The sequence below is a fragment of the Chiloscyllium plagiosum genome, unplaced genomic scaffold (assembly GCF_037043375.1).
Source record: "Chiloscyllium plagiosum isolate Xiang-an unplaced genomic scaffold, Cpla_swu_hap1 HiC_scaffold_7, whole genome shotgun sequence".
NCBI lineage: Eukaryota > Metazoa > Chordata > Chondrichthyes > Orectolobiformes > Hemiscylliidae > Chiloscyllium > Chiloscyllium plagiosum.
This window is the reverse complement of record NW_028270145.1, coordinates 2,762,222-2,786,699: the sequence shown is the minus strand read 5'-3', so window position 1 is coordinate 2,786,699 and position 24,478 is coordinate 2,762,222. Positions and strand designations below refer to the sequence as shown.

Sequence of the window (24,478 nt, the reverse complement as noted above, 5' to 3'; positions counted from 1 at the left end):
AGGGTGTAGTAATTGAAACAAAAACAGAAGTTGCAGGTCTGGTGGCATCTGTGAAGAGAAGTAGGAGTTAACGTTTCGGATGCGGTGAACCTTCCTCAGAACACTATTTTAAAGGATGGTACAGGCTTCAGAAGCGGACAGTTTCTGATCAACTGATAAGAAGTGGGTACACAGTGGAGAGGGTCGCAAGGCTGCCTCAGTGCAACACTCCTGTCCCATAGGACGGTCAATGAGGCAAAGGAGACTCAGCTCTTTGAGACCAGGTGTGTTTGGTCATGTGCAGGTAGCATGGACATGGACATGGTGTTTGGGCATCAAATGGGATCATCACCCTTACAGTTGTCATGGGAGCAATTGAGCAGGAGACAAGGCCCTCAATTACAATAGGATGGCCTCCTATCTAAAAGGCAGCCTGCAGTTAGCAGTGCAGCATAACTGTCAACTTCTGGGGCCAGTGGTGATGAGGTGCAACATTCTCACCGGGAAAAGTGAAAGCCTGGATATTAGCAGGGCATGAGAAAGGAAACAGGGATTGACAACAGGCATGCCATCCCTAAGACAACAATCAAGCAGGCCATTAGGATTCTGATTATGTAATTCTGGTGCCTGAATTGGATGTATCCTCCAATATCATTCAGCAAGGACTGTCACCATTGTGGTGTTATAGTGTGCTCTCTATTTTGTGACTCTCCAGAGAGGTGTAGAAGTTGATGACATTGAGAACCTACCAAGAAACAGTTCATCAGGGAAGGAGCAGGAGGCAAGAGAGGAGGAGGAAAAACAAGCAAAGGAGATGGCATTGAACAGAGATGTGTTCTCTGCATGGAAAGCTGCGTCCTCCTGTTGCTCCTTTTCACTTCGCAACACTAGATTCAGATTGGTATCAGTGAGGAAGATGGTAGTGTAGTGGTAATGACATTGGCTAGTAAACCAGAGCCCCGTGCTTTAGTGTGCTCATAACATTGGTTTGAATCCCACCAGGGCAACTGGTGAAATTTGAACTCAATAAAATCTGGAATTAGACTATACCTGGGTATAGTCTAATGGAGAGCATGTATCAGTATCAGTAGGCATGACCACTATACAGTCACATTGACAACTTCCTCAATCTTGTTGTGCTGTACTACCACTGTGCTAAATGGGACAGACTGCTAATGTCTAGAAACTCAAAACTGGGCATTAATGAGTGGCTATGGGCCATCAGCAACAGAAGAATTGCATTCACCTATTGGAATAGGAGTAGGTCATTTGGCCCATTGAACCTGCCATACTTTTCAATATGGCTGATCGAACACTTCAATGCCTTTTACTAGCCCCATCTTAGCTGCATCTACCCTGTCTATCCCGTTAAGGATCTTATAGATATCAATGAGATCACTGCTCATTCTTTTAAATTCAAGACAATTCAGGCCCTGTTTACTAAATCTCTCTTCAGAGGATAGTCCAGCCATCCCAGGAATATCTAGTGAACCTTTGTTGCACTCCCTCTATGACAGTGCCTTTCATGAGATATGGAGACCAAAACTGCATTCAGCACTCCAGGTATGGTCTACCCAAGCTTTTATACAATTGAAATCAATTCACTCCTCCTGTACTCCAATTCTCTTGCAGTAAAGGCTAACATTTTATTAGCCTTCCAATTAGTTTTTTGTATTTATATATTAACCTTCTGTAACATATTGATGAGGACACACAAGTCCCTTTGTACATTGACACTTTACAACCTCTTACCAATTATAAATGCTGTACACATCTGATTTTTTCGACACAGTTGAAGCATTTGCATCCATATTCAACCAGATGTGCTGAGTGAATGATTGATCTTAATTTCCTGAGGTTCCCAAAATTACGGGAGTGAATTTTCAGCCAACTGGATTCACTCTGTGATGTCAAGAAACGGCTGAAGGCACAGCATTCTACCAAGGCTAGGGGCCCTGAAAACATAGTGCTGCCAAACCAGCTGTGTCCCTCGCCAAACTATTCCAGTACAGCTATAAGCATCTAGCCAACAATACAGAAAATTTCCCAGGCATGTTCTGTTCGCAAACGGTAAGACAAATCCAACCCAGCCAAATCATTCCCTATTAGTTTACTTTTGATCATCAATAAAGTTATGGAGGGGGTCATCCAAAGTGCTATCGCAGAGTACTTGCAAAGGAATAACCTCTCACATAGTTGGGTTTTATCACTCACTTCCTGACTTCATTGCAGCCTTTGTCCAAACGTGGACAGAAGAGGTTAATTTCAGAGGTGAGGTGAGAAGGACTGCCCTTGACATCAAGGCCACATTTGACCAAGTGTAGCATCAAGGTGCCCTAGAAAAATTGGAGTCAGTGGAAGTGGGGGAATTGTCTCTGCTGGATGGAATCATATTTAGCACAAACGAAGATGGTTGTTGGTCATCTCAGTCTAAGGACATTGTTGCACAAGTTCCTCAAAGTAGTGTCTGAGGCCAACCATCTTCACTTCCAAAAAAGAGTCATATTAGACTCAATATGTTAACTTTTTCTCATTCCACACATGCTACCAGACCTGCTGAGTACTTCCAGCATTGTCTGTTTTGATACAATTAAGAAATAAGTAACGGTCTGCCTTGCTGACTTCCAGACTTCTGGCTTCTTTGTGGCATCTCATTCTCTTCTATTGCTGTGAAATTGTTCAGACAAAGTGCAGATCTTCCCCTCAGTACAACTAGAAGTATAAGAAGTGGCTGCTATGGAGTGTCGAAGTGAGATTCACACTTCATCTGACCCACTGCTCTCCCGGCCCTCATTGGCTGTAAGTGAACAAGAAGCCCATCTCCATACCAATTAAGTGCTGACCTCTGGGAAATCTGAACTTTGATCAATTTCCCAGTGGAGGTAGATTTTGAGCCCAAACACAGAACCAGCTCCTCTCTCCAGCCTTTGTGCCATAAACATAGACACTTATTCTGCTACATTCAGGTTTGAGTTCACCTCCTTTGGAGAAAAACAATGTGACTATGAAGCCGAGGACCTTTCCATGATCAATGTAATTAACACATCACCTAACCTGAGCACAACATGTTTCCTGTAGTGAATCTTTCTCTCTACAGGCAGGAATGCTCTCATGCTGTTGTCCACTTGACAGCTTGGCTGAAGACAAGTAATGTCACTCCTTAAGGATTCCAAAGATTAAATGTCAGCTGAGGCCAGAATTCAAACAGGCTCACAGACAAGGTTTAGCTATTTACCACATATACTCATTCACTGTCTAATTTCCATATGGAAATTTAGCTTCTCAAAGATATTAATATAGTGCTTAGGAAGCATAACATTTCTGATAATCAAAACAATCAATATTTCAATGAAGCATTCACTGGTGGGAATCCACATTTAAGTTTGAACAATGTGCACCACAGAATGAATATACTGTTTCAAGTTGTATTTATTGGCTACAGTTAAAATTTTTAACAGCCATGTAAATAAAATACAAAGAAGCTAACATGACAGGAACTGAAGGAAAATTATACAATTATTGAGGATTTAGAAATATCTTAAAGTAATTACGGTAAGCTTAATGTTTAAATAGAACACCGAGAATCACTGACAGGTGAATTATGCTAGCAGCATGTTTCCACCTGGTTTTATGGCTTTCTTCATTTGCAAACCAAAATTCCCCTTATTGGTCTTTCCTGTACCACACACAAGCTCCATCCAAACTTTGACCCATATTCAAATACTGAGCTGCCAAATCCCTTGTCCTCTGTTTCCTCTCAAACTTGCAGCTTTCAAACTGTTAGACACCTCACTCACCTCCACTTCTGTCCAGCAAAATCCTTACTCTCTTACACCCTGGTTGTTCCCTTTGCTATGGATCCTATTTCCATTTCTTCATTTAAAGCATTCAGACTTCAGAGCATTCCTTGGTACAACTGGCTCAGCCCTCATAATCAAATCTGACAAGACCATATTAAATACAATTGGACCCTTGCAAAACTCATTTAATGTGTTGGAGTCGAAAAGTGTGGTGCTGGAAAAGTACAGCAGGTCAGGCAGCATCTGAAGAGCAGGACAGTCGATGTTTCGGGCATAAGCCCTTCATCGGGAATCTATGTTGTCTTCCATTATCCAGCTCAGTAAGACTGCCCTCACTTAGTTCCACTCTTATTTATCTCATTGCATCCGGAATATCTTCAGGAATGACTTCATCTCCCAAAAAGTTATCTTTGGCCCTTCCTTCTACCTCATCCATTTGCCAGCAATATGATTTGAAAATACAATGAAGGCTTCCACATATATGTGGGCAAAATTTTTCTCCAACTTTTTGTATGCCTAACAACCCTATCATTATCCATGGTTAGGCTGTATGTTTGAATTAGACCAGGGAAACCCAGTGGATGTGGTCTATCTAGACTTCCAAAAGGCCTTTGATAAGGTGCCACACGGGAGGCTGCTGAGTAAGGTGAGGGCATATGGTGTTCGAGGTGAGCTACTGGCATTGATTGAGGATTGGCTGTCTGACAGAAGGCAGAGAGTTGGGATAAAAGGTTCTTTTTCGGAATGGCAGCCGGTGACAAGCGGTGTCCCACAGGGTTCAGTGTTGGGGCCGCTGCTGTTCACATTATATATTAATGATCTGGATGAAGGGACTGGGGGCATTCTAGCGAAGTTTGCCAACGATACGAAGTTAGGTGGACAGGCAGGTACTGAGGAAGTGGGGAGGCTGCAGAAGGATCTAGACAGTTTGGGAGAGTGGTCCAGGAAATGGCTGATGAAGTTCATGAGCAAATGTGAGGTCTTGCACTTTGGAAAAAAGAATACAAGCATGGACTACTTTCTAAATGGTGAGAAAATTCATAAAGCCAAAGTACAAAGGGATCTGGGAGTGCTTGTCGAAGATTCTCTAAAGGTAAACATGCAGGTTGAATCCATGATTAAGAAAGCGAATGCAATGTTGTCATTTATCTCAAGAGGGTGGGAATATAAAAGCAGCGATGTGCTACTGAGCCTTTATAAAGCTCTGGTTAGGCCCCATTTGAAGTACTGTGTCCAGGTTTGGGCCCCACACCTCAGGAGGGACATACTGGCACTGGAGCGTGTCCAGCGGAGATTCACACGGATGATCCCTGGAATGGTAGGTCTAACATATGAGGAACGGCTAAGGATCCTGGGATTGTATTCATTGGAGTTTAGAAGGATAAGGGGAGATCTAATAGAAACTTACAAGATAATACATGGCTTGGAAAGGGTGGACGCTAAGAAATTGTTTCCGTTAGGCGAGGAGACTAGGACCCGTGGACACAGCCTTAGAATTAGAGGGGGTAAATTCAGAACAGAAATGAGGAGACATTTCTTCAGCCAGAGAGTGGTGGGCCTGTGGAATTCATTGCTGCGGAGTGCAGTGGAAGCCGGGACGCTAAATGTCGTCAAGGCAGAGATTGATAAATTCTTGATGTCACAAGGAATTAAGGGCTACGGGGAGAATGCTGGTAAGTGGAGTTGAAATGCCCATCAGCCATGATTGAATGGCGGAGTGGACTCGATGGGCCGAATGGCCTTAATTCCACTCCTATGTCTTATGGTCTTATGAGTTACAAGTGTAGAAGACCACAATTCCCTTCAGTTAAACACTTGAAAGACTAAAGCCATCATCTATGCATGTGCCCCCAGACCCTCCCCAACAAAAAGTAAATTTAATGGACTCAATATTGATTCCATCACCTTCTTTGACCACTGTTGCAACTGTTCATAATGCTTTAATTGAGCCAAATTTGAGGTCAGATCCCTTAACAGCACTTTCTAAACATGTGACCCAACCATGTAGAAGGACAAGGTAAACAAATCCTTGGGATTGCCACCATCTACAAGTTTTTCTCAAGCCACACACCAACCTGACTTGGAAATATATAGTTGTTCCTTTGCTGGGTCAAAAACCTGGAACTCCCATCCTTCTAGCACTGTAGGTATACCGCCACCAGACAGACTACAACAGCTCACTAAGGCAGCTCACCACCACCTTCACGAGAGATGGCAGCAAATATTGGTCTAGCCATCTACGCTTATAATCTATGAAAATTTAAGATACTCTATCAGTGACAAAGCATGTCTGTCACCTCTGTCACATCTCACTGCTGCATATGCTTAAACTAAGCTGTTGCTAAAACCCTGACAGTCCTTTGTAGAACCTGTTTGAATCACAGGTTGTTGATAAGTGTTTTTTAAATTTGCTTGTGAGACATGGGCTTTGCAAACTGGCCAGCATTTATTGCCCTTCTCTAGTTGCCCTTGAGAAAGTGATGGTGAGCTGCCTTCTTGAACCCTTGCAGTCCATCTGCTGTAGCTAGACCCACAATACCCTTAGGGAAAGAATTCCAGGATTTTGGCCCAGAGACACTGAAAGAACAGCAGTTATTTCCAAGTATGGTGAATGGCTTGGTGAGGAACTTGCAAGTGGTCATGCCCCCATATATTACTGCCCTCATCTTTCTAGATGGAAGTGGTCCTAGGTTTTGAAGGTGCTGTCTAAGGATCTTTGGTAAATTTCTGCAGTGCATCTTGTAGATAATACACACTACTACTACGGAGTGTCGGTGGTGAAGGGAGTGGGTGCTTGTGGGGGTGGTGCTAATCAACTGGGCTGCTTTAAATTTACCTGGACCATCTCTGACACCTCCCTCCCCTTCTTGGACCTCTCCATCTCCATTAATGACGACCGACTTGACACTGACATTTTTTACAAACCCACCGACTCCCACAGCTACCTGGATTACACCTCTTCCCACCCTATCTCTTGCAAAAATGCCATCCCGTATTCCCAATTCCTCCACCGTATCTGCTCCCAGGAGGACCAGTTCCACCACAGAACACACCAGATGGCCTCCTTCTTTAGAGACCGCAATTTCCCTTCCCACGTGGTTAAAGATGCCCTCCAACGCATCTCGCCCTCAGACCCCACCCCTCCAACCGTAACAAGGACAGAACGCCCTTGGTGCTCACATTCCACCCTACCAATCTTCGCATAAACCAAACCATCTGCCGACATTTCCGCCACCTCCAAAAAGACCCCACCACCAGGGATATATTTCCCTCCCCACCCCTTTCCACCTTCCGCAAAGACCGTTCCCTCCATAACTACCTGGTCAGGTCCACGCCCCCCTACAATCCACCCTCCCATCCTGGCACTTTCCCCTGCCACCGCAGGAACTGTAAAACCTGCACCCACACCTCCTCACTCACCTCTATCCAAGGCCCTAAAGGAGCCTTCCACATCCATCAAAGTTTTACCTGCACATCCACTAATATCATTTATTGTATCCGTTGCTCCTGATGCGCTCTCTTCTACATTGGGGAGACTGGGCACCTCCTAGCAGAGCGCTTTAGGGAACATCTCCAGGACACCCGCACCAATCAACCACGCCGCCCCGTGGCCCAACATTTCAATTCCCTCTCCCACTCTGCCAAGGACATGGAGGTCCTGGACCTCCTTCACCGCCGCTCCCTCACCACCAGACATCTGGAGGAAGAACGCCTCATCTTCCGCCTCGGAACACTTCAACCCCAGGGCATCAATGTGGACTTCAACAGTTTCCTCATTTCCCCTTCCCCCACCTCACCCTAGTTCTAAACTTCCAGCTCAGCACTGTCCCCATGACTTGTCTGGACTTGTCCTACCTGCCAATCTCCTTTTCCACCTATCCACTCCACCCTCCTCCCTGACCTATCACCTTCATCCCCTCCCCATCTCACCCATTGTACTCTATGCTACTTTCTCCCCACCCCCATCCTCCTCTAGCTTATATCTCCACGCTTCAGGCTCTCTGCCTTTATTCCTGATGAAGTGCTTTTGCCCGAAACGTCGATTTCGCTGATCCTTGGATGCTGCCTGAACTGCTGTGCTCTTCCAGCACCACTAATCCAGAATCCTTGCCCTGTATAGTGTCAAGTTATTGAGTGTTGTGGAGCTGCAATCATCCAGGCAAGTGGTGAGTATTTCATCACACTCGTGACTGTGCCTTATGGATAGGCTTTGAGGAGTCAGTTACTCGCCACAGTTTTCCCAGCCTTTGACCTGCTCTTGTAGCCACTATGTTTATATGGTGAGTCCAGTTGAGTTGGTTCATCATAACCCTTAGGCTGTTGAGAGTGAGGGATTCAGTGATGGCAACGCCATTGAATGTCAATGGATGGTGGTGGGATTATTTCTAGTTGGAGATGGTCATTGTCTGGCATTTGTGTGCCATGAATGATAGAAGAGTTTCAAGGAGTTGACTTGTAATTATACATTTTAGCATAATAAAAATCCCTAAGAAAGTAAAACTAAAACTGCAATGTCAATTCTCATAGTCTGAATTGAAGCCAGAGGTATAATTCACTACTAGAAACTGAATATTTTAATTTCTCAATAAGAATAGCAACAACAATCTGTGTCACTGTGGCTCAAAGTGTGGGAAAAAGGCTGTACATTGCCTGACTATACATTAATAAATTAGATAGCTGGGCAGAAAAGTGACAACTGAAATTCACTCCACTGAAACATAAGGTAATGCATTTGGGGAAGGCAAACAAGGGAATACAAAATGATAAGCACAATATTAAAAAGTCTAAAGGAATAAAGGGGCCTTGGAGTTTGAAAATTTTGGAGTCACAAAATAACTTTTTTCTAGGACTCCTCCTCAGGGTTACAGTTTGATTTTCAAAGCCTTCATATAAGTTCTTAGGACTTACTTTTCTGAGCAGACAAGTGCATGGCCTCTGATGGACCAGTGACCTCAAAGCAGATGCCCCCCTCTTTTCCAACGATAGGCTGAAGAATGTGACCTGGTCAGCTTCAAACATGGTTCCAGCCTCTGCAGGAAGAATTGTGCCAGGATGGGAGGAGGCCATAACACACACGCAGACGACAAGCAACATGAATTTGACTGGGACAACACTACCATTATAGGGCAAGCGAAACAAAGAACAGCCAGGGAATTCCTAGAAGCTTGGCACTCATCCACAATCTCCATCAACAAACACATAGACCTGGACCCAACATACCAGCCACTACAGCGGACAGCTGAAACTGACAACCGGAAGCGGCAGGGACAGGCCACTATAAATGCCGGAGGAAACACCACAGAAGCGCTTCACAGGAGGCTCCCAAGCACTGAGGATGTCACCTAGACAGGGGACGTAACGTTTGCAACAAAAACTTCCAGCTCGGCGAACAGAACCACAGCGAGGCCATAATGTGGCCACTAATGAGAATGATAAGGACTTACCTAGGTCTGCCTAGGGTTACCTACCATCCTAACATTTTCAGGAACTGTCCTTTATTTTGACTGTTTGTGCCACATCTTTTAAGTGAGTGATTTGATCAGGACTGCAAGTCTTACAGACAGCTGGATGATAATGCTATGATTCCACAAGACAAATTCTAAGTTTTAATTAATCTGATCTACCTGACCCTATCTGCTCTTATGCCCAACCAAAACCCCGATTATCCCTCACCTGTTCCAATGGTCACCGACAATCCTCCCCTCCCTGGTCCCACAGTTAAGTGTGATTTACATTTAACGTCTCCCTGATAATGCATACAATTACTGTTGCGGGCTGGGTGTGAACAGGTTGGCACTCAAAAAGCACCTAAAGTATCATGTCCGATTTCACAAGTAAAACTCTTGCCTTATATTGTCAAGAAACTGCCTGGTAAATGTTTAAGTAAAACATTACAATAAGTAACAGACATTCCGAAATTAAACCAGTTTCCAGATTGAGATGATGGTTTAAAATGTTTTGAATTTTGGCGGCAGGAATTACGATGTTGGGTCACAGAGTGAAAATGTTTCAATGGCATTTATTATTTCCTATATATAGGAGAGTATTCCATTATAAATTTGGAACTGTGTTTATCTGAGGTATCCAGTAGAGCCTATTTTCAACAGTATGCTTCAAGACAATGGAACAGCTGCACCACATGATAATCATTGCCAAACCAGTTTATATTGCCTGCATCAAAGCTATCTTAGTTTAAGTCAAATGAGCAGGAAGAGAGAATCATTTTGAACTGCTGCAATGGGCTGCCAAAGCTATCATAATATTTATCACTCAAGCCATTCCAAGAATGAATACGCCAGAAAGTACTGACTAAACTATAATGATAAGAGCCAGGAATCACATTGATGATGATCGTTCTTTAAAAAAGCAATAAAATAAGAACAAAATTAATATTTGCTTCAGAATATATTTAGAAAAGAATTAAAGTAATTGCCCTTAACTCTAGCATAACCTTTCCAAGCTTAATTACAATTAAATTTAGATAAAACAAAGTAATACTAGTATCATAACAAGTCATTCTTGTTTGTTCTTGCATTTAAACACTCAATTTACAAAAAGAAGAAGCATTACAATTCTCTAATTATTTTTGCGATCAGGTTCCAAGGCAGTCAGTTTTGAAGAAAGACTTGAGAAACTGGTAGGGAGCCAGTTTCTCAAGTGCTTGTTTCTTGAAATGCTGTGGTCTTTTATTGTGAAAGAATAGTTTGCTACTGCATTTCAGACAGCAATTAAGAGACAATCATGCTGCAGTCATATTTAGGCCAGACTGGCAAACTTGCTTCCTTGATTGGCATTTATGAACCAGATGGAGATTTTATAATAACCCTGTCATTTTACGGTCACCATCATGGCCACTGATACAATCTTTGTAATACTGATTTATTTAATTAATCAAATTTAAATCACCCATCTGTCATACTTGGAATTTGAATGCACATTGCCAGATCATTAGTTCTTCATGGAAGCTACTATTGATGAAGATATCCAGAAAGCAAGTTCTACCTATAGCCAACTCCATGATCATGTCTTGAAGCAGCATGGTATTAAGCTGAAGTCTAAAGTCAAACTTTGCCAGGCCATTCCTGAAGAAGGGCTTATGCCCGAAACGTCGATTCTCCTGTTCCTTGGATGCTGCCTGACCTGCTACGCTTTTCCAGCAACACATTTTCAGCTCTGCCAGGCCATTGTCTTGACTATCCTGTCCAATGGAATAGATCCTAGCTCTGGTATAGCCACCACATCAAAGCTCTGGAACACTTCCATCAAACATTCCAGAGGTTCACTATAAGAAATCAATGGCAGCAAGACAAAGTCATAAACAACTACACCATGTAGAGCTCAACAGCACAGAGACCATGGTCCACAAAATTCAACTTGGATGGATTGGTGGTATCCCCCTTATTGGTGATTACAATCTATAAAAACTATTACAAACTTCAGCATTGCGAACCACCTCCCTTGGGAAACACCGCCAACAGATCGCCCACTTGGGAGTAAGCAACAAAATCTGATTTGACATGTTTCGAGGACCATCTAAACCAAACTCACAACATCCGACATGTGTAGAGGCAAGTGAGAGTTAGTGTAGCTGTTGAGGTTTCCCAAACACCAACACTGACAAACTGAACTCTCAGTTTGTGGAAATCAATATTTTGGCAGCATGCTGGCTCAGTGGTTAGCACTCAGAGCCTCACAGTGTCAGGGACCAGGATTCAATCCCAGCCTTGGGAGACTTTCTCCTTGTGTCTGCATGGATTTTGGCCAGATGATCTAGTCTCCTCCCACAGTCCAAAGATGTGCAGGTTAACTGGCCATTCTAAATTGCCCCATGGAGTCCAGGATGTGCAGGCTTGCTGGATTACTCATGGTAAATGCAGGTTTATGGGGAAAGGGTGGGATGCTCTTCAGAGGGTCAGTGCAGTCTTGATGGGCTGAATTGCCTCTTTTCGCACTGTAGGGATTCTGTAATCTCATATCAGAATCCAGAGTCATGGGAAGACCCACAGAAAATGTGTGGCCTCTGGATTACTAGTCCAACAACATAACCAACATATTACAATTCAAAATGCTCAAACTAAGCATTGTCCTAATTCACAGAATGCTCTTCAGAGGAGGTTTTTCAAACTAAAAGTCCTTGTTAAAAGTAGTGTCTTTGACCTAGATAAATAAATCATGTAAACATTTGTCTGATGAGATCTGCATCAAGGCAATCATTACCTGTGAGATATATTTCATTATCTGTTCAATATTATTTCTTTGGCATTAGGAAAAATTGCTTGTGCATCATCAAATTGAAAAACTCGTGAAAAACTTGAATGCAATTAATCATATTTTTTACTCTCTAGTCATTTACTATTTTAAATATTTTGTTGGTCTTGAATAAATAATTCTCTGAAGGAATGCAGAAGAAGTATGCATCATCTTTCACAGGGCAGGATTTTATTATATTTTATGGTGATTCTGAAGGCAAAGGGCTCATAATGTTTAGCACGGCCTATGTGCACATCTTCAACCTTTCAGAAAAGAGACGGTAGAGCATTGGTCAACTAATGACCACAAGAGCCTCATCTATAAGGTGGGAGGGAGGTGTGGAAATCTTCCACCTATTAAGGGCTAACTGTCTACTAAATGACAACAAGGATGTTTGTCCCATTGAGTGACCTTTCTATTGACCTTTTAGATAGAAGAGGACAGGACCCACAAAACTCCATAAAATCGAACCTGCTGATGATACTATCGACTCACACGGCTTTGAAATACAGATAAAGAAACTTGTCCGAGTGGAGCTCATTTTTTCCAAACACTAAATGGCCTCCTAAGAGGTGGTAAGAAATGCAAGCTCTTTATTAGTCAGGAGTGTGCAACCTGCTTTATTGGTAAAGGCATAAAAATTGGTGGCACAAGTCTTGTACAGGCATAAGAATATTTGCATCTGCAAATAGAAGAATAATACTTGCAATGGGTTAAACTACAAGTTTGGTCTGCCATGAGACAAACATGTGGGCTGCACTCAGGAGAACCAGGCCTACTTTGGCCTGACTGCACATTGAAAGAACAGACGCTGCTTGCACTCCAGTTGCTGATTTCCTCCGAACAACCACCTCTGTCCAATGATTGCACTCACTGTTCCCCACCACAATCCTGGCTGGTAACACCATCCCAACCCCAAGTCCTACCACTTTACTGAGACTTGTTGCGAGCATTGCTGTAGCAACAACTTTAAGTACATTTCACCAGATGAGCCACAACCAACAAAAAGCTTCAATCAAAATGAAAATTGGGAAAGCTGTACAGCAGTCAGTTGGACAACTATTGTCTGTTTTACCATCATTCACACTTTCTGCTGCTCCAAAGACAAAAACGATGCCCATGATATCTCTCAGAAGTAAACCTGCCTCTTCATGCACAGTACGAATGATTAAAGGCCCAATACATTGCATCACTAATATGTTTCAGGGTTAGTGGATTGTGTGGGCACTGTTGGTCTAACAACCTGCATCAATATAGAATCTTTAATGTTAAACAATGTGAAAGGTACTTCACAGAGACGTTATGTGATTAAAAACAAATGCAGAGTTAAAGAAAGTATTAATAAAGTTAGGAGGAATAAATAGAATATTTAGAAGATACCTGCTATTTTTCAAAATTTAGCTGAGTTCCAAGTTGCAAAAGATAAGTTGCAGACAAAAATAAAAATCAACCATGATGATAAGAGTATGAGCAATACTATACCGCTCATGTTTGACATTTACTTGTACGTACAGGTTCCTGTTGTGGTTAGAGAGGCGTAGAAGATGTTATCAAGATTCTTTTGTAAATATGAAAATGAAAACCAACTAAACCAGTAAAAGGGGTGGAATTGTATCAATCACTATGCACTGCAAGAAAATAATTTGCAGTTAGTTACTGAATGTATTCTACAGTTAGTATGCCATGTACATTAAGTCAATATTATACATTTCTTTAAGAATAATATAATCAGAGAATTTTACAGTCCTGAAGGAGGGCATTCAGCCCACCGTGTCTGTACCGGCCCCTAAAAGAGCTGCCCAGCCTGTCCCATTCTCCAGCCCTATCTCATCACTGTTAAATATATATCCAGCTCTCTTTTGAAACCTCCTATGGAATCTTCCTGTACCATTCTCCTGGAGAGCACATTCCAAATCCTAACAACTCTCTGAATAAAGGGATTTCTCCTCATCTCACGCTGAGCTCTCTTCCTGACAATCTTGAAATTGTAACTCATATTTACTGACCTACCAACCAGTGGAAACAGAATATCCTTCTTTACCATTTCAACATTGTTCCCAATTTTGAATACCTTAGTAAATCTTAATCTTCTCTGCTCCAAGGAAAGTAAGCTGAAAATGTGTTGAACACCTTGATTTCAGGAACAACTCACTGCATCTTTCAACTAAGTCCTGGGCATCAGGATGAGGTTCTCACTAGACAATGACGAGTTGCTTCCTCAATGGGATTATTGATTGTTAATAGCTTTACTAACTAAAGATTTTACCTCACTGAAATGTGATTTTCTATGGTACCATTCACTATAAGCAAACTGTACCAAGAAAACCCCACCTGAAAATCTGAAAGGTAACTTCAGCTCCATGCCTACTCCAAAGGGCCTCCACGTTGGATGCAAGGCACCAACATCCCAGGATACCAGCTACACACACCCAACCTCCACGGACATTAGCATCTGGCATCTAAGAAACATAATGGCAATCTCCAATTCACTTACAGCATGCTTCTGTACTTCAAAGTTGCACCTCAGCACGCAATGGCAACCATCATTCTAATGCTGCAGGAAGCACATTGGTGCTAGCTTATGGATAGGACCGGGCTACATCTCTGGGCTGTACATGTTCTCTCTTTGCCCTTATTCCCTTTGAGATTAATGAATGCTCCGAGCATCCTTGCCTTGTCTTTTTTAACCTTGCCTCCCCCCCCCACCGCCTCTCATCTAGAGATACCAGGCTTACAGTAATAGGAGAAAGTGAGGACTGCAGATGCTGGAGATCAGAGCTGAAAATGTGTTGCTGGAAAAGCGCAGCAGGTCAGGCAGCATCCAAGGAGTAGGAGAATCGACGTTTTGGGCATGAGCCCTTCTTCAGGAATGGCTCATGCCCGAAGAAGGGCTCATGCCCGAAACGTCGATTCTCCTGCTCCTTGGATGCTGCCTGACCTGTTGCGCTTTTCCAGCAACACATTTTCAGGCTTACAGTAATGCCTTGCCACAAATAAAAAGCCAGGAAGCTTGTTGCCGTTGTCAGTACTCCTCAGTCAAGTCAGAGGGACTCCCTTTGCTCAAGGGATCCTAACACAGTGAATCAAGAGCAGGATCTAATACTAAGCCAGTAGCTTGGAAACGCTCAGTTATTTGGCATGATCAGAATCAGGACCCTCTAGATATAAGTATATAAAAATATAAAGGAGGATAGTAAAGGCTTTTTTAGATAAAGAAAAAAAATGGTTAAGACTAAAATTAGGCCCTTGAAGACAGAAATGGGTGAATTTATTACAGGGAACAAAGAAATGGCAGAAGAGTTGAATTGGTACTTTAGATCTGTCTTCACTGGGGAAGACACGAGCAATCTCCCAGATGTAATAGTGGCTGAAGGACCTGAATTGAAGGGAATTTATATTAGGCAGGAAATGGTGTTGGAGAGACTGTTAGGTGTGAAGGCTGATAAGTCCCCAGGACCTGATGGTCTGCGTCCCAGGGTACTGAAGGAGGTGGCTCTAGAGATCGTGGATGCATTGGTGATCATTTTCCAATGTTCTATAGATTCAAGATCAGTTCCTGCGGATTGGATGGTGGCTAATGTTGTCCATCTTTTTAAGAAAAGAGGGAGAGAGAAAACAGAGAATTATAGACCAGTTAGTCTGACCTCAGTGGTGGGAAAAATGCTGGAATCAATTATAAAGGATGAAATTATGACACATCTGGATAGCAGCAACAGGATAGGTCAGAGTCAGCATGGATTTATGAAGGGAAAATCATGGTTGACTAATCTTCTGGAAAGTTTTGAGGATGTAACACTGAAGATAGACAAGGGAGATCCAGTGGAAGTAGTATACCTGGACTTTCAGAAAGCCTTTGATAAAATCCCACATAGGAGGTTAGTGAGCAAAATTAGGGCACATGCTATTAAGGGCAAAATACTGACATGGATTGAAAATTGGTTGGCTGACAGGAAACAAAGAGTAGTGATAAATGGCTCCCTTTCGGAATGGCAGGCGGTGACCAGTGATGTGCCACAGGGATCAGTGCTGAGACCGCAGCTTTTTACAATGTACATGAATGATATAGATGAAGGTATTAAAAGTAATATTAGCAAATTTGCTGATGACACAAAGCTGGGTGGTAGGGTGAAATGTGAGGAGAATGTTAGGAGAATACAGGGTGACTTGGACAGGCTAGGTGAGTGGACGGATGCGTGGCAGATGCAGTTTAATGTGGATAAATATGTGGTTATCAACTTTGGTGGCAAGAATAGGAAGGCAGATTACTACCTAAATGGAGTCAAGTTAGGAAAAGGGGCAGTACAATGAGATCTAGGTGTTCTTGTACATCAGTCAATGAAAGCAAGCATGTAGGTACAGCAGGCAGTGAAGAAAGCTAATAGCATGTTGGCCTTCATAACAAGAGGAATTGAGTATAGAAACAAAAAGGTCCTTCTGCAGCTGTACAGGGTCCTGGTGAGACTGCACCTGGAATATCTTGTGCAGTTTTGGTCTCCAAATTTGAGGAAAGACATTCTAGCTATTGAGGGAGTGCAGCGTAGGTTCACGAGGTTAATTCCCGGAATGGCGGGACTATCTTACGCTGAAAGATTGAAGCGACTGGGCTTGTACACGCTTCAGTTTAGGAGGCTGAGAGGGGATCTGATTGAGACATATAAGATTATTAAAGGATTGGACACTCTGGAGGGAGGGAGCATGTTTCCGCTGATGGGTGAGTCCCGAACCAGAGGACACAGTTTAAAAATAAGGGGTAGGCCATTTAGGACAGAGCTGAGGAGAAACTTCTTCACCCAGAGAGTGGTGGGTGTATGGAATGCTCTGCCCCAGAGGGCAGTGGAGGCCAAGTCTCTGGATACTTTCAAGAAAGAGTTGGATAGAGCTCTTAAAGATAGTGGAATCAAGGGTTATGGGGATAAGACAGGAACAGGATACTGATTGAGGATGATCAGCCATGATCATAATGAATGGTGGTGCTGGCTCAAAGGGCAGAATGGCCTACTCCTGCACCTACTGTCTACTGTCTCTCCTCATAAAGGGTGAGGTATTAAATGCTGCGCAGCCTTCCATTCTTCTTGACCTTTTCTGCCTGTTTTTCTCCTGGAATGACAGACAGTCTGGGATTGCAGGAGGTGAAAGAGAGTGGCACAACTATAATTTTTGCTGCAGGCGAGAGGTGCCCCGATCAAGTAAATAGACAGCACAGAGGGGTTGCAAGATTAGCGGTATCAGGAATTGCGATGGGTGACAGCAGTTGAGGGAAAATTTTGCAAGCAATAGTGAAAGTGGTATAGCACAAACTACGATGGGAGGTGGAAATAGTAGTAGAGACAGAGGTGAGTGTGATGTAGCAGAAAGAAGAAGGTGGTGCATACACTGGTGGATTGGAGAATGTCATTGACTTTCTTACTTCTCATAATGAGACTGTACTGACCCGAATGGCAACATCAGACCAACGTGGCATGGTCTGATGGTGTAATCTCCTCTTGATGTTAGGGATAAACACCACTCGGTTCACCTGGATCTCCAGGATCCTGTCTGCAAAGTGAGGTTGCTAATTTTCTCTTCTCTGCCATGTCCAGGGCAAATGTCATGAAACATGCAGAGCAGCTTTGAACTAACAGTGCTTTAAAAGTGACAATGGTGATATGGATGCTGGTCAATTCTGGCATATCTGGGCATCTTGCTTGGGCCTCAGAGAGAAAACCTCCATGAAACTGACATTTAGCCAGAACAATGTAAGATGCCCTGTGAAAGACCCAGAGAGGTGGTGAAATTGTTGAGTAGTAAATGGTTATACTTTAATCTACCTATCTATTTTCAACATGAATGAAAGTTGAGCTCTCAAGGATAGGCTAATTAACATATCCATTTGTTATATGTGATACATTTTGCCACAGAGATGACCATGACAGCATAACATATAGGGTGGAATTAGGCCATTCAGCCCATCAGGTCTGCTCTACCATTCCATCATTTTCTGTTATGTTGCTCAATCCCACCCTGCTGCCTTCTCCTTGTAATACCTGATGCTCTTAACAATCAAGAACCTATCTATCTCTGACTTAAATATATTCAATGACTTGGCCTCCAAGCCCTCTACAGCAATAGTTTCCACATTCAGCAGCCTCTAACTGAAGAAATTCCTCCTCATCTCAGGTCTCAAAAGTCATCCCCTTGCTCTGAGGCTGAGAGTTCAAGTCTCTCCTGCTAATGGAAACATCTTCTCCATGTCCATTTTATTCACATCTCTCAGTAATCTGTAAGTTTCAATTAGATCCAACTCCATCCTTCTAAACTGCATCTTGCATGCACCCACGGTCATCAACTGCTCCTGATATGACAAGCCTTTCATCCCTGGGATCATTCTTGAAACCTCTTCTGACCTCAAATGCCAGGACATCCTTCCTTAGATATAGGGCCCAAAACTGCTCACTATGTTCCAAATGCAGTTTGACCAGAGACCTATACAACCTTAGCAGTACATTTCTGCTCTCCTATTCTAGCCTTCTTGAAATGAATGCTAACATTGCATTTGCCTTCCTAACTACCAAATGAATCTGCATATTATCCTTAACAGAATTGTGAACTAGGACTCCCAAGTACCTTTGCGTTTCAGATTTCTGAAGGCTTTCCCTATTTTGAAAATGGTCTGCACTTCTATCTTCCTATAAAGTGCATAACCTCACATTTTCTCACGTTGTATCCCATCTGCCACTTCTTTGCGCAATTTCCCAGTCTGTCCAAGTTCTTAGAGTCATAGAGTCATAGACATGTAAAGCATGGAAACAGACCCTGCGGTCCAACCCATCCATGCTGACCAGATATCCCAACCCAATCTAATCCCACCTGCCAAACCCTTCCTATTCTAATATCCATCCAAATGCCTCTTAAGTGTTGCAACTGTACCAGCCTCCACCACTTCCTCTTGCAGCTCATTCCATACGCGTACCACCCTCTGCGTGAAAATGTTACCACTTAGGTCTTTTTTATATCTTCCCCCTCTCAATCTAAACCTATGCCCTCCAGTTCTGGACTCCCCGACCCCAGGGAAAAGACATTGCCTATTTACCCCATCCATGCCCTCACAATTTTGTAAACCTCTATAAGGTCATCTCTCAGCCTCTGAAGCTCCAGGGAAAACAGCCCCAGCCTGTTCAGCCTCTCCCTACAGCTCAAAGCCTCCAACCCTGGCAACATCCTTGTAAATTTTTTCTGAACCCTTTCAAGTTTCACAACATCTTTCTGATAGGAAGGAAACCAGAATTGCACACAATATTCCAACAGTAGCCTAACCAATGTCCTGTACAGTTGCAACATGACCTCCCAACCTCTGTACTCAATACTCTGACCAATAAAGGAAAGCATACCAAACACCTTCTTCACTATTCTATCTACCTGCGACTCCACTTTTAAGGAGCTATGAACCTGCACTCCAGGGTCTCCTCTGCACTTCCTCAACATTCATCTCCCTCCACTTATCTTTGTGTCATCTGCAAACTTAGCAATGATACCCTCAGTTCATTTGTCCAGATCATTATTGAGCAATGTGAATAGTATAGTCCCAATAATAACCCGAGCAAAACTCCACTAGTCACCTGCTCCATCCTTTATTTCCACTCTCTGTCTTCTGCCAGTCAGCCAATCCTCTATCCATGCCTTTACCAACATGGGCTGTTATCTTACTTAGCAATCTCCTGTGCACTTTGTCAAAGGCATTCTAGCAACCACTTCAAAGATCAGACAACATGGAATATCATTGAACATCACAGATATTTTTCTTTTTGGTCTCTTGGGGTATGGCAGAGTGGGAATAGCTAGGAAGCAAAAGATTTCTATGGTTTGCTGCAGAGAAATGCAATTGGGAGGTCATGCTTGGGTGATGAAGAACAAATTTATGGAATGTTAAAATGGGGTTTGAAGAGTAACCTATATTGAACTACAAGGAAAGTTTCCTGTGAAAGAAAACCTCACTGTGAAAGACAGTTCTAAGATTGCACGTCACCAGGCTGAACAGCAAAACATAAAAACATAAGTAAACTCTCAGGTACTAAGAATGACTCTAAATTGATTTTGGGAAAATCAAATGTGTTCATATGGGACAATAAAATATACCTTTACTCAGTTGGCCTAAAAATAAGAAAGGGGTTTTAAATATGCATTTAAATATAAAACATGCTTGTCAGTCTGTTGTTACAGTAAATGGTTTAAAATGTGATATCCGGACTAGTCATTCTTTCAGCGATTAACTAGAAAATCATATATCTTTTTAAAAGTTATTGGTCTCCATGAGAATGATTGAAGTATCATATACGCATTGCAGAAAAAATGTTAATTCTTCTTCCTGCACACATGACGACATTCCCAGCCTCGGGATAGAGATAAACAGCTGGCTGGGAGATTCAATGTCGCTTTTGCTTGCGTGACTTGCATGTAGATTTGGAAGCTTCTCAATGATTTTGTTCGCAGATGCTTTATCACAATCTTTAGTCAATTTAAATATTGATTTATTATTGCATAGATTCTAGTTAAAAACACATTGCTTAGTATTAAACGAAAATAAATCTAATTCTAAAATGGCATTTAAGTAAATTAAATCAATTGTTTAATTTACGGCTTCTACATTTTTAAAAATCTTCATTTTATTTTATTTGATTTAGCAAACATACCTATAGGATCTACCCACACTGCCATGGTATCCTGGGGAATATCTACTTTCACCTTCTCCAATGCAGGATCTTTAATGGAGACATCGTGATGAACAATCTTCGCTAATAGTTTGGCTGCTGACGTATTGTCATCCAACACTTTGCTCAACAGCTCTGCGGTTTCTGTCTCTGTTGCACAGACTTCAACTTTGATCTTCTCTCCTTTTATAGAAATAAACCTACAGTTAGTGTTTAGCATGAGCTTTCAGCTCATTATTCTTTTATATTTTGAAGCTCTATTTGAGTTGAAATATACTAAAAATAGAAGACAATCAATGCAGTAAAAGAAACAGTGCTAAAGCAGAAGTCGTTGTATCATGCAAATAAAGCTTAACCATGATAACCTGAATGACAAGTTGAAAATAAACTTGAAGGATCCTTAATTGAGAAAAGTGCTCAATGATGGAGAATCTAATTACCAAATAGAACAGCACATCAAAGCTTATCAATTCACAAGATGAAAAGCAATGGCAATCACTCAGTGTAGAAGTAATTATATTAGCAACAAATCAAATGTGATAATACATCAACATTTAGTGCGTGAGCAATGTCGATTTACATCAACTGGTGTAAATCACAAGATATTCTTTACTTCAGTGGTATAGCATATATTCACTTGGTTTGTGGTGAAGTCATGCTTCTAAGTCATAAAATATGGCTCCAGGCATCATTTCAGAACTGGGCACACACTTCAGTGTGGAGATGAGAGAGTACTGTGTTGTTAGCAGTACAGTCTTTTGGAAGAGGTGGTCCCGTTTGCTGATCCATATAGTCATAAAACATCCCATGTTAAAGCACACAGGGGTATCAATGTAAACTGGTAAAAAAAAAATTATAGTGGACTGTAAAAGCTTACAGTTATGTAAAAAGTAGCTAAATGAATGTGGATTCATTATAGACGGAGTGAGGAGAATCTATAATGGAGAATACAGGAAAGGCAGAGAAGCGAATTGATTACATTGTATCAGTCTTCACTAAGGGAGGTACAAGAAATCTTCAGTTAGAGATGTAAGAGATTAGAGAGAATGAGGAATTGAAGGAAATTAGTATTTGTAAGATGGCGACGTTGAATAAATTACTTGGAATGAAAGTTGAAAATTCAAAGGATCGGATATTTTACTTTACAGACTGTTGAAACAGGTAGCTATGGAGATAATGAATGCATTGGTGATCATCTTTCAACATTCTATAAGTTCTGGGATAGTGCCAGCACATTAGCTAATGTTACACCACTATTTAAGAAGGGAGACTAAAAGAAAAAAAAAATAAGGAACTACAGAACTGCTAGTCTTACATCAATAGGAGGGAAAATGCTGGAATCTATTACAAAAGATAAAATAAATGGACAAATACAGAGAATGCTGGAAAAACTCAGGAGATCTGGTGGCATCTGGAGAGAGAAAAAGAGTTAATGTTTGGAGTGTGCTATGACTTCTTTAGAACTGAAAGGTGTTGGAAAATAGGGTTTTTTAAATACATTTTTACATAGAGACAGGAGGAGCAGACAGCAGATGGTAAAGAGACCCAATGCAAAATACAATGGGGGAAAAAAAAGATTAACAGTTAAAGTGGGGATAAATTATGGTGTGCAAGGGAAAGAATTTGAACTTGCTACTAAAAGCAAAACAAACGAGACACAATCATGACATGGCTTTGGTGGGGGTGGGGGAACAATTTGAGAGAACGTAAGAAAAATGGAGAACAAACATAAAGTGGTCAGTTTCTGAAGTTATTGAATTTAATATTGAGACTTCGAGGCTGTATACTGTCTAAGCAGAAAATGTTTCTAGAGCTTGTATTGTCCTTCATTGGACATTGCAACAAGTTTAGGATGGAAATGTTAGCATTACAGAGAGGTGATTTGTTAAAATGGAAAGCAACTGGAAGGTTGGAGACATTCCTACGGAGAGATAGAGGTGTTCTGCAAATCAGTCACCAAGTCTGCAATTGGTCTTATCAATGTAAAGGAGACTGCAACATGAATAGCAAAAGTAGACTATACTGAAAGTACTAGATTGAAATGATAAGTAAAATGCTGCTTCACCTGGAAGGTGAATTTGGGAGTTTGGACAGTGAGGAGGGAGATGGTGAACAGGCAAGTGTCACAACTTTCATGATTGCATGGGGAAGTAAGGAAACTTTAGAAGTGATGGAGGAGTGGACTAGGGTGTCACGAAGGGAACAGTCTATAGAATGCTGAAAGTGGAATGGAAGGTAAGATGTTCTTGGTGGTGGCATCCTGCTAGTGGCGGAAGATGATGCTTTGAATCCAATTCCAGACAAGAGCAGGAGGCAGCATCAAAGTCATCGTTGACATATCAGAGAAGGATTTGTGAGTGGGACTTGAGAAGGAAGGGACAAAAAATGTTCCACATTCTCAGAAATAGCTGGGACCCATGCATGTACCCATCACAACACCTTTGATTTGGAGAAAGTGAGAGGAGTTTAATGAGAAGTGAGAAGGAGGCAAAGGAGGGTGGTGGTGGATGGAGGCTGTGTTTGCCTCCTTTCAGAACAGTAGTCAGCCATCAGAGCATCCTAATGGGAAACTAGATATGTAGAGGAATTGCATAGTTACAGTAAAAAGAGATTGCTAGGACCAGGAAATTGGAAATTGTGGAACCATTAAGAAGAATCATGAATGTAAGTGGGAAGAGACTGGACAAGAGGGTAAGAAATAAAATTTAGATAGGAATAAATAAATTCAGTGGGGCAGGAATGGACTAACATGATGGGTCTGCTAGGGCAGTCATGTTTATGAATTTTGGGAAGCAGGTAGGAGTGGATCATGCAGGGTTGAAGGACTATGAGGTGGAAAGCTGTAGAGGGAAGATCTCCAGAGGAGATGAGTTTCATGACAGTCCTGGCAACTGGATTTGCCACATAAATGCAGTGGTTACAATAGAGGTCAGAGGCTAGGAATACTGCAGTGGAAAACTCATCTCCTGACTCCCCAGAGCCTAACCACATCTACAAAGCACAAGTCAAGAATATGATGGAATACACCTCATTTTCCTGGATGAGTGTAGCTCCAATAACAGTCAAGAAGCTTGACAGCATCCAGGACAAGCTTGATTTGCACTACATGCACAAACATCCAGTCTCTCTACCCAGATGCCCACAGAAATACACCAAACATTCTTATACATCACCTTCCAAACCCACAAACACTTCCATCTATGATAACACAGCAGATACATGAGAACACCACCACCTGCAAGCCCTCCAAGTCAGACATCATTCTAGCTTGCCATTCCTTCAGTGTCGCTGGGTGAAAATCCTCCAATTCCCTCTCTAAAGGAATTATGCATCAACAGTATTTTGACTTCAATCTTTCAAGAAGAAAGCTTAGCACCACGTTCTCAAGGGCAACTAGGACAGGCAAGAAATGTTGGTTAGCCAGCAATGACTGTGTCCCGTGAGAGAAGTTTAAAAAAACATGGAAAAATGTAACGTTATCCACTTTGCTAGAAAAAACAGGTGTGCAGAGTATTCCTTTAATGGGAAGGTGATTACAGAATATAACTACCCATCCTTGACATTCACTGGCATTATACTGCCGAAACCTTGTCTAACAACAACCCAGGGTTACCATTGAGCAGAAACTGAACAGGAGCAGCCCTATAGTGCTGTGGTTGCAAAAGCAAGTCAGAGGCTTGGAATTCTGCAGTTAATTCTTCACCCTCTGACTCCCCAAAGCCTGCCTACCATCTTCAAGGCACAAGTCAAGGAGTGTGATTTAAT

At 42.1% G+C, this 24,478-nt stretch overlaps 1 protein-coding gene across 1 annotated transcript in view; it reads right to left on the bottom strand.

The window, feature by feature from the left end:
• The window catches only part of LOC122551251 (inositol polyphosphate 1-phosphatase-like), a 74,548-nt gene that overhangs the window by 13,035 nt on the left and 37,035 nt on the right, over nt 1-24,478 (bottom strand). Inside the window, exon 4 of the mRNA XM_043692863.2 lies at nt 20,696-20,896. Within this exon, the coding sequence (XP_043548798.1) occupies nt 20,696-20,896 (201 nt within the window). The remainder of the gene's footprint in view (nt 1-20,695; nt 20,897-24,478) is intronic.